The 10,101-nt window shown below is 40.7% G+C and overlaps 1 protein-coding gene across 2 annotated transcripts in view; it reads left to right on the forward strand.

Annotated features, from left to right (window-relative positions):
• Nucleotides 1-7,620, forward strand: part of LOC149083474 (tetratricopeptide repeat protein 39B-like) — a 42,788-nt gene extending 35,168 nt beyond the window's left edge. Inside the window, exons 15-18 of one of the 2 annotated variants that reach the window (XM_089233992.1) lie at nucleotides 1,871-1,985; nucleotides 4,303-4,420; nucleotides 6,095-6,211; nucleotides 6,342-7,620. In XM_089233992.1, the coding sequence (XP_089090118.1) occupies nucleotides 1,871-1,985; nucleotides 4,303-4,420; nucleotides 6,095-6,211; nucleotides 6,342-6,630 (639 nt within the window). In that variant the 3' untranslated portion in view covers nucleotides 6,631-7,620. Of the gene's footprint in view, nucleotides 1-1,870; nucleotides 1,986-4,299; nucleotides 4,421-6,094; nucleotides 6,212-6,341 lie in introns of both variants that reach the window. The other variant, XM_089233991.1, reaches the window with a different exon arrangement.
• Nucleotides 7,621-10,101: the final 2,481 nt, after the last annotated feature.

The following is a 10,101-nucleotide window of genomic DNA, read 5'->3' on the forward strand; positions in this document are numbered from 1 at the left end:
TAATAACATCTCTCGAAAAGACGGACATCTACGACCTCAGAGAACAGACTCTTCGAAGAGGGGATCGATTAATGTAACGGGAAAAAATTTCGGGACAGAAAAAAATGGTTTTATTGAGAAGTGATCCTAAGGCCTTTGATATGAGGGGACCCTGGGCAAAGCATGAATTAAAAGCCCCCTACAACCAGAATATCTCTACATAGACTAAGCAGAAAACTTTGGACTAACCATATATCTCTGGTTAGTCAGTAAACAATATATATTTTCATAATTTTGGGCCCCTGGAGTTATGGTGGGTTCTTAAGCAGATGTCCCACTTGTTAATGGTGAAATCCGCCATGAGTGGTCCTCTTTTATACAGGCTTTGGTGGCCAACGGTCATGCATCATTGCACCTGGGTCATGCAAGAATGACTCCAGATGCAATGATGCATGTCGGAGCTTTAATGATTCTCATCAAATATGCAGTGATGCATGTCGGAACTGTCAATTGTGCTTACGCATGAAAGATACAGTAATACATGCTGGAGCTGCAATGATGCATGCCGGTAATGCAGTGATGTGTGCTAGTAATGCAGTGATGCATGCGTGACATTGTAGTTGCAGTGATGCATGCGTGACACTGTAGTTGCAGTGATGCATGCGTGACACTGTAGTTGAAGTGATGCATGCGTGACACTGTAGTTGCAGTGATGCATGCGTGACACTGTAGTTGCAGTGATGCATTTCTGACATCGCTATGCAGTGATACATGTCATTTAAAAAATTCACGCATGACACAAGAAAAAAACAAGCCAATTTGTTTGCTTCTAAATTCGGAAGCCAGGTTTGCAGCTCTTGACAAGCAACACATAACAAGCATTTCACAGAAACAAACTTGCATGTCTGACACGATTAAGCAGTGATACATGTCTCACAACGTTATGCAGTTATGCATGTCTGACAACGTTATGCAATTATACATATCTGACAACGTTATGCAGTTACGCATGTCTGACGATTATGCAGTGATACATATCTGACAACGTTATGCAGTTATGCATGTCTGACGATTATGCAGTGATACATATCTGACAACGTTATGCAGTGATGCCTGTCTGACACGATTAAGCAGTGATACATGTCTGACAACGTTATGTAGTGATGCATGTCTGACACGATTAAGCAGTGATACATTTCTGACAACGTTATGCAGTGATGCATATCTGACACGATTATGCAGTGATGCATACCTGACAACGTTATGCAGTGATGCATATCTGACACGATTATGCAGTGTTGCATGTCTGACAACGTTATGCAGTGATGCATGCGTACCCCGACGGCAATCTATTGATTATAAATTCTCCCTGAATATGGGACAGGTTGCCCCGTTTGACAAAATAGTTAATTAGTGATGCATGCGTAGCACTGGAGTTTCGTTGATCCATGACTGTCACCGGCGATGCAGTAATGAATGTCTGATGATCATGCTTCACGAGTTGTTGCCCTTTTCGTAGGGACCTTTCCGTGGCCTTTCTGATAAGTTCTACTGTATATGCCTAGAGGTTCTCTGTTTCTCGTGTGTATAAGGGCATTGAACGGAATGACTCTCGACTCATGCTCGGGATGTATTCATACGTGCGACTTACTGTGGTGACGAATTATTTGGACGGGGGTCACAAATCGCCACAAAAGCAACATGCGCCGGACGAGTTAATGCCTCGTGAAGATTCTTTTGTTGTTATTGTATGGAAGAGGTTCGTGTGTCGAGTGGTACCCGAGTGACTCAACTCTCACGATTATCAAGTAAACAATGTCGGAAATGACGTTATAATATCTATTTACTTATTAATAACTGGTCTCTTACGATCGTGGTTTTTTTTCTTCAGGAGATGATGTACGTATTCAGCATATTCCCAGTGCTGAGGGAGAGGCCTGACATAATGCAGAATATCCTTGATGACGTCGAAGCCAAGACACCGGCGAAACCAGAGGGCGACGAAGGTAACAATAACGATTGTTGTACAATTTCCTGTGACTTTAATCATCTCCGACTACTTCAGTGTCATGAAAGACGTGAATCCGATTGTTAAGTGAGAAATTCCCGATGCATTATAGCTAAGAGATAATAGATTTCTGTCTATATGAGAAGTCTATGATCACCAGAATTTTCAAGATGAAATGCTGTCCGTGTGTCTGTCGTATTTCATGAAATCGGCATGTTTCTTGCCTAGCATGACATTTTCGTTACTGTCGCTACGACATACGAACGGCGAGCGTCGATAAAAAGGCGGATGACACGGAAACCTTTTCAAAAATTCTGTCCTAGGAAAAACAAAAACTTACGACCACGAAATGTTTTCAGATTCTATAAATAAAATCCTGAATAATGACTTCGCACATGTCATTATGATCGAATATTGTATTGCACGGAGAATGTCCGAAACAATGAAATTCTACGATCGACCCCTAAAAGTACAGGATGTCCCATACATTCGTAAACAGTTTAAAAATTCATAAAAATTGAAGGAGTTGGTATATTCAAATGCGGTTGCCTGTGAAAAGCACACTTAAGAACACTTGATTGTGCAGTTGAAGGTCTTTATCGAAAGTTTGACCAAGGCCGCAACCTGAAGGAGGGCATGGGGGGTTGTCTGATGCCCCGGGCCCCGGACCTGAAGAAACGCTGAGTTTACTCTTTTTTTCATTAAAAATGACAGGGGAGAGGACGCCAAAATGGATGCAGACCCTCAAGCGACTAAATAAATTTTCGTTTCTAGTTGCGGTCTTGAGGGTGACACAAACGCAGAGAAACAATCTAATTGCTACCAAGAACTTAATGAAAGCAATTAAACCAAGTTAATACTCAGTTTTTGAATTGAAAGTTCATTCAATTTTCATAAAGTAAGCCCGGAGCCGTCTGATCAATACCATAGCGTTCCTTCCCCCCCCCCCCCTCCGGGGAAAACAAAACTTTTCTGAGACCGCCCCTGCCTAGCTGTCAATATATCTGTCTACAAATTTTCACTTCCACTCTCCCTCTTCAAAATTTCAATCTGATCAAATTGCCACGAGGCCTCTCCAGCACTTCAGGCTCCCGAGCCGTGGCATCATAGGACCTGAGCAAAATTATTTTTCTGAATTCCCCCTCTTCTCCCCCCCCCCCCTAAAAATGTCTGCTTACCAATTTGCTTGCTTACTCTCGGAAATTGCAACTACCGTATATACTCGTGTATAAGCCGAGTTTTTTTGTGGAAAAATTCGTTCCTCGAGTAGGGGGATCGGCTTATACTCGGGTTCGTTTTTAATGAAAAAATATTGACCCCCCGAAATCAGTAGTCATTTTTGTAGGAGAGTTCGGGAAACCGGCATTATCGGTATGGTATATGTTCAAATCCCACAGAACCGAGGCAAAGAAATTGAAAACATCATTGGCTTTGATATCAGGTGGGCTAACGTCGATTGTACAGCCTTTAGATGTGAGCATAACAAGTCTTTGAAAGACTATTTGTGGATCGAATGGATGAGTTCCGATTATAAAGAAACTACAAAAAGTGGTGCCTTGAAAAAACCTGACATTGGCCTAGTGTGCCAAAGGGTACAGGAGGCGTGGAATTCGGTTTCCTCCGAAATTATCATCCGATCCTTCAAAAAGTGTTGCATTAGCAATACGATGGACGGAAGTGAAGATGATGTCCTATTTGAAAGTGACAATGACGATGAGGATAAAAACGAAGATGCCGCACCCCCTGTGATGATCTGATGGATTACGATGAGCTTGGAGACTCAGAAGAAACGGATTAAAAAGTTTGAATCATTTTCTATTGGAAATATCCACAAGCTATTAATTTTGCATGAGAGGGAGTTCTCAAACTTTTTTCACCCGCGGTGCCCCTTTCCCTAACATTATTCGCGGCTCCCCCAGAGCAGTTAAACAAAAAAAATTTTCGGAAAAACCTTTGTCAAGCCCGCTACTCCGCGGCGCCCTTGACAAAGGTTGGAGGTGCACCAGGGCACCACGGCACACAGTTTGAGAACTCCTGTTCTAGGGTGAATATCTTTCAGTATAATGAAGAAAGCTGCAATTTTTAGAAAACGGCATTTTCTCGATTTAAGACGTGTATAAAACGTCTTTTTTTTTTACATTTTCTTTCATTTTTATCTTACGGGAGTGGATTTAATTATTTTCCCTCTTCTTATTGATATAGTTTCCATGTTTCAATTTAATTTTTAGAATTTTATTTTTTATTCCTTTCTCACACTTTTATTGGAGCACAACTTCTACCTCTGAATTAACACTTTTTTCCCCCTTTTGTAGCAGAAATCACCACAGAACAAGCAGAAGATTACTGCCTGGCCAAGTTGCTGAAGGCAGCCTGCCTCAAGACAATGGGTCGATTCAACGAAGCCGATGCCCAATTCAGAGAAGTTCTCACCCTGTACGTCTTCTTATTTAACCCTTAGGCTGCTCTCAGTGCGGCGCTGAGTAAAAAAAAAATAAAAAATTTTCAGTTGTCTTTTGTGAAAGATAAATGGCAAATGGATATGAAACTCAAATTTGCTAATTGAATTTAATATGGTGTGACTCAAATACAGAATCTGGATCCAAATCCACACAATCACCGATAAAATAACAATGGGAGATAGAGACAAGCACTTTACCACTACTCAACAATGTACAGTACCCATCCAAAGCAATACAAGCAAACCTGTCAGAAAAGCGAGAAATAATAATTGTAAAAAAAAGGATGGATATATATATATATACGCGTACGCGCCATCTATATACATCCTTTAAAGAACTTCATCTCAGAAGAAAAAATTGCAATCATCCCTGGATGATAGAGCACGCTACTACGCTGATCATCCTTGGATGATGGGAGAACGCTGAGGGTTAAAAGCAATCCGCTAGTGTACGTAGTGTAGTTCAAAACCTCATGTATATAACATTAAATTGAACCATATCAGCTAGGATAGAGGAAACCGTGAGATGTCCAGGATCTGCAGTTAGAAGGAATGGAAGCACAAGTAACGTCGGGAAGGGGGTGGAACCCGCGCATCTCCGGCAATCTGACTCTAGCCCCTTTAATTTATTAACAATATTCTGATAGGAAAGCATGACTGAAAATGTCACCCAGAGAAGGCATGACCAGGTGTTCGCCTGTGTCAGTTGGTGGAAACGTTCGTTGCCAATAAAACCTCTTAGTAAGAACCACAATCATCACTATTAGAAGAGATGCATGTGAAGCCACTGACGATTTGATGATGCATGAGTGATACCTAAGGTGCAGTGATGCATGTGTGACACCTACGATGCTGTGATACGTGGCACCAGATATGCAGGGATGTATGCTGTGATACGTGGCACCAGATATGCAGGGATGTATGCTTAATATCTGAGCAGCAGTGATGCATGCGTAACACCAGAGGTATAGCGACGCATCACTACATCACTGAAGTCACACATGCATCATTACGCCTCTCCAGTGTCAAGCATCACTACATCGCCGATGTATCGCATTCATCGTTGCCCCTCCAGTGTTACGCATGACGTTGGCGATGTAATAACATAGTTATGCGTGGAACTGGAGATGCAACAAAGCATCGGCGATTTAGTAACGCATCACTGCATCACCGATCGCACATGACAAACATCTCCACTTCGCCAAAATCATACATGATATCGAAAATGTAATGATACGTGACACTGAAAGAGCAGCAATGCATGCATAATACCTGAGGCAAAGTGATGCACGCATGATATTGGAGGTGCAATGATGCATCCATCACGGCAGCGAGGATTGATTGCCATGTTTTCAGAAATTTTCACTTGTGTGCCGAAATCAGCGGCGGTGATGGTGTTTTTTTTGTTACGAGATCGATTTCAGCGTCGACGGGTATTTCGTTCACGATGATCTTGAAAATTCTACTTAGAAAATAAGTCCCAAGCACACAAAATTTTTACGGGTGGGGGGATTTGATCTCGACCGCGTAAAAAATACCTCGCATAAATTATACAGGGCGCATCATCCGTCAGATACATAAATCCTGCTCTTTCAATAGACTGTGTTTCATGTAATGTGATGGGAGTCGTTATTTTTCTATTATTGCAGGGAAACGTACCTGAGAGACGACGTATACCTGGCGACATATGCTATGGCCGAGCTTGGTTATTTGGCTCTTGAGAAAGGAGACTACGTAGCGGCTCTGAAATGGCTGCATCAGGCCTGGTAAGTGTCAATTATGTTGAAAATTAAAATTATCATTGGAAAGCATGACGCGTGCAGACAGTCTAATTCTATTGCACATAACGAGACCTACTTTGATGTGCATCTCTTGTTTGCAATTTCCTCCCTTTAGCAACTCACACACGGATTACCACCTGGAGTCGTTCCTACATTACCGGATCCACGCCGCTATGCGGCACATCGAGGAACAGAGCCACGAAACGGGCATCGTCGGCAACGGCCTCACCGAAATCTCTTTGGGATCGTCATCGTCAACGCTGAAGAACGGCGATGCCGAAGATTGCAACGGCAGAAACACCAACGGCAACGTGTCGCCACCGCCACAAACTTGTTCCGCTGCCAATGACGAAACCGGACTCCAAATATTCGACGACAACAGGCAAGTCGTCGCGACGGGATGATCAACGATCCAAGACATAAATAGCGTTGTTATCATGAACAATCATATAGTAGGTACCTGCGTACATAAAATTAGGATACCCACCGGCTAATGATTCCCAACATGTGTGTGTGTCACATCTTAGGGGAGAGAGAGGACAATGATATATTTGATATTCTCATCTCATCCTGTGAGGGTGACACAAACGTGAAACCCTCTCCGAATCCCTGATAATACCTAATATGCGACAGATATTTTACAATGTTATCATTTGAATTTAGAATTCCCCAATTTTTTTAAAGCGGAACCAATTGGTAACAAGAATTGCCGCCAACGGGCTACAACATTAATTTTCCTAGGAGCAGGTTATCTGCACCGCATGCAACGTGAAAACTGATTAGTTAAAAAAAATGAATTTCAGGTTTTTATAAAACCGATCCTACTCCTAAGAAAACCCTGAAAAACCAGACACACTCACACGTTACTATTCCTATGGAACCTTTTTAACGTCCTAAGAAAACCCGGATTTACTATAGCAGAGGAAGAATATCAGAAAATTCTCTCATTTTTCTGAAACGTTTATCGAGAAACACGAGGTGGATCACACGCGTTAACCAATTTTGATTTGATAATCGAAGTTATCACACACACACACACACATTGACGCGTGACTTATTGATAACTATAATGAAAGAAAATATAGGATATAAATACCTTTTTTATATTTTTGATAAGTGTTTCAAGGTGACTCGAGTCTACGTGGTTTCATCCGAAAATGTTGAAATATACAACTCCGACCAGCCTCAGTCCTTATCATTCACACATTAATAAAAGATTGACATCTATTACGGACTTGAGTGATGCACGTGATAATTAATATGTAGGTACCGATAATTACAGCTCCATTTGTGTGCAATAGAATTTATATGTCTCTTCATTTATTTCTTAAAATATATATAATCGTCCGATTTGAAAATGAAATGTTTCCTTTCAAATAAAGAGCAACACTGAATTTGAGTTTTTTTTTCCGTGATCGTAGTCTAAATAATAATTAAGTAGATGACAATCATCGTCGGACAATATGCGTGTTTATAGCGTACCTTCTCGGGGCAGACATTTTCTTATCTTAGGGCCCCCCCCCCCGCCCCATAAAAAGGAAAAAAATTATGCAAAATAAGTGTGCACTTTTTGTGAGGTCCCCATTCGGCTCGGGGTCCCGGTTGCCCAGCCTAGTTACGGCCTTGGTTTATAGGTACGATACGATCACAGAGTCTGATGGAATCCTCCGTTTGTGTCAGTAACAAAACTAATTTCGCCGTTTCCCGTTTTATATATCTGAGTACTCCCTCTTCTACTAAAAAATTAAACTAGTATAAATATCTTGATCGGATGCAATGCGAAACTGGTTATTGCGTTTCCTATCATCAGAACACATCCAATAAATTGTAATTGCCCCGTAGAATATATTCCTAAACTAATTACGGTGTTTCTGTCATCAGAAAAAACATCTGGCAAATTATATTTAGCCTATCGCTATCGAAAGCAATTTCGAATATATTTTTGCTGTTTTTTTGTCATCGGAAGACTCTTCTGATAGATTATAATTACCCCGATCGAAATACACTGCTCAAAACAATTAGCGGAGCACATGGTTTTAACAAAATTACGCAGAGATGTATACCGATAAGTAACATAAAATTAATCATCCATAATTTAAAGCCTAGCAGGAAACGGAAGAAGAAAAGTTACCCTCACAAGAAGTCATTCCGATATCGATATGATAATTGATATTCCGATGTGTCGATATAAATGTGTACCAGATATTTCGAAAGAAAATATTTGGTAATTTATAACTTATTAACAACTTAATCATTCCATTGAATTAAAATGAATGTTGTCTTCATATACATTGCGGAGTCATCCGACTTAACTAATGATCACATAATATCTATCCTAAGTGCTAAAGCGGCCTTCAGCTCATCAACCGTCCGTCGTAGAGATACGATTCCAATTTATAAAATGCTCAAAAGGCATTAAAAAAATTACCCTGTACCAGTTTTGAGAGTGAAAAAAAAAAGACAGTGTATCACAAAATAAAAAAATCTCAATTTTTATACGCTTTTCTTGTCCTCTAACTCAGTGGTTCTCAACCGGGGGCCATATGGCCTCGGGGGGGGGGGCCCTAGGATAATCCGGGGGGGGGCCACGGGTGAAAATCTGGCAAAAGGGGAGCCACGGCTACTGATACGGGGGCCACGAAGAAGTTTGTGGAATGAAATTTTTTTTAGTCACTCTGACTAAAAAAAAATTAATTTCAAACAAAATGCATGGAATATATTTTTCGAAATTTTTCAAGTAACATTAACATGAGGAAGGAAATAAAAAAATCGTTGCATGTAATCTCGGGGGGGGGGGGGGTGACAGTAGGCCCTGACACAAACTATAGAAGAGGTTTAAAGCAAAATGGAATAACTGTAAAGACACAGAAAATTGTGTGTGTTCAGACTTTTCATTTAAAGAGGGCTGCCATGAAGAAAGCAGAATGAGATTTGTTGACCATTCATTGACATTTTTTTGAGTGCTGGTAGCAAATGCAATCCAAGAAGTAGATGGGTGACAAATGAAAGCTTGTAAAAAACCCATCGTTTTCATGCAATTACAGACGGATAGCTATCTAGTTTAGCACAAAGCTATCTTCTTCAACCGGCACTGAGTGGTCTGATGGGGAATATATTTATAAAAATCGAATAAAAAGAATGATTGCTCTGGGGCATTTTTTCAATGAATTTTTGGGGAGGGTTGTGCCAACACCCATTGCCTCCACTAAAAAGAAATAAAGTCGAATTCAGTTATAATGAATTACAAGAGACCAAATCATACATGAGGAAAAATACCCGCGAAATTAATTTTTTTAAAACTACCTTGCTATATAACTTAAGAAACTGCAATTGCATAAAATTACTGTTGTTTCAATCGCAAGTGTTCATATGTCATTCCTTTCAATTTAACAGGAAAAACGTGATTTTGAACATATTTAAGGTGGTCTTAACGTCATTTGGTTTGCTGATTGGTTTCTATGTGCAATCCAAGCAGAAAATGTATTGGGACTTCTTCTAAGAATGACACCACATCTTTAAAGTTTTTTTTATCTATACTGTAATGCTTCCTATTAACTTCCCTACTACGTAAGCCTGCTGCTGGCCTGCAACATCCCAAATAATTTCAATGCAATTTTCCTATCCTGCAAGAAGTGCCCGAGTAGGATGGTGGTAAGATGCTCGTCTACCATCGTGAAGGTTGGTGTTAGGGTCCCGGGTTCGAATCCAAGGGAGAATATAGATAAAATGTTTTCCCTAATGAACTCGAGGCGACCCCCGATCGACAGCGCCTTCACTTCCTACCCATCTCACTAATGGCAGTAAATTGCAATATAGCGATGTGGCCAGAGTTGGTGAAGTAGTAGTAATCCTGCAAGAACAATGTTGTGGACATA

Source organism: Pholcus phalangioides, unplaced genomic scaffold, assembly GCF_987345545.1.
Source record: "Pholcus phalangioides strain wild (caught in Gottingen) unplaced genomic scaffold, Ppha-v1.0 ptg000008l_1, whole genome shotgun sequence".
NCBI lineage: Eukaryota > Metazoa > Arthropoda > Arachnida > Araneae > Pholcidae > Pholcus > Pholcus phalangioides.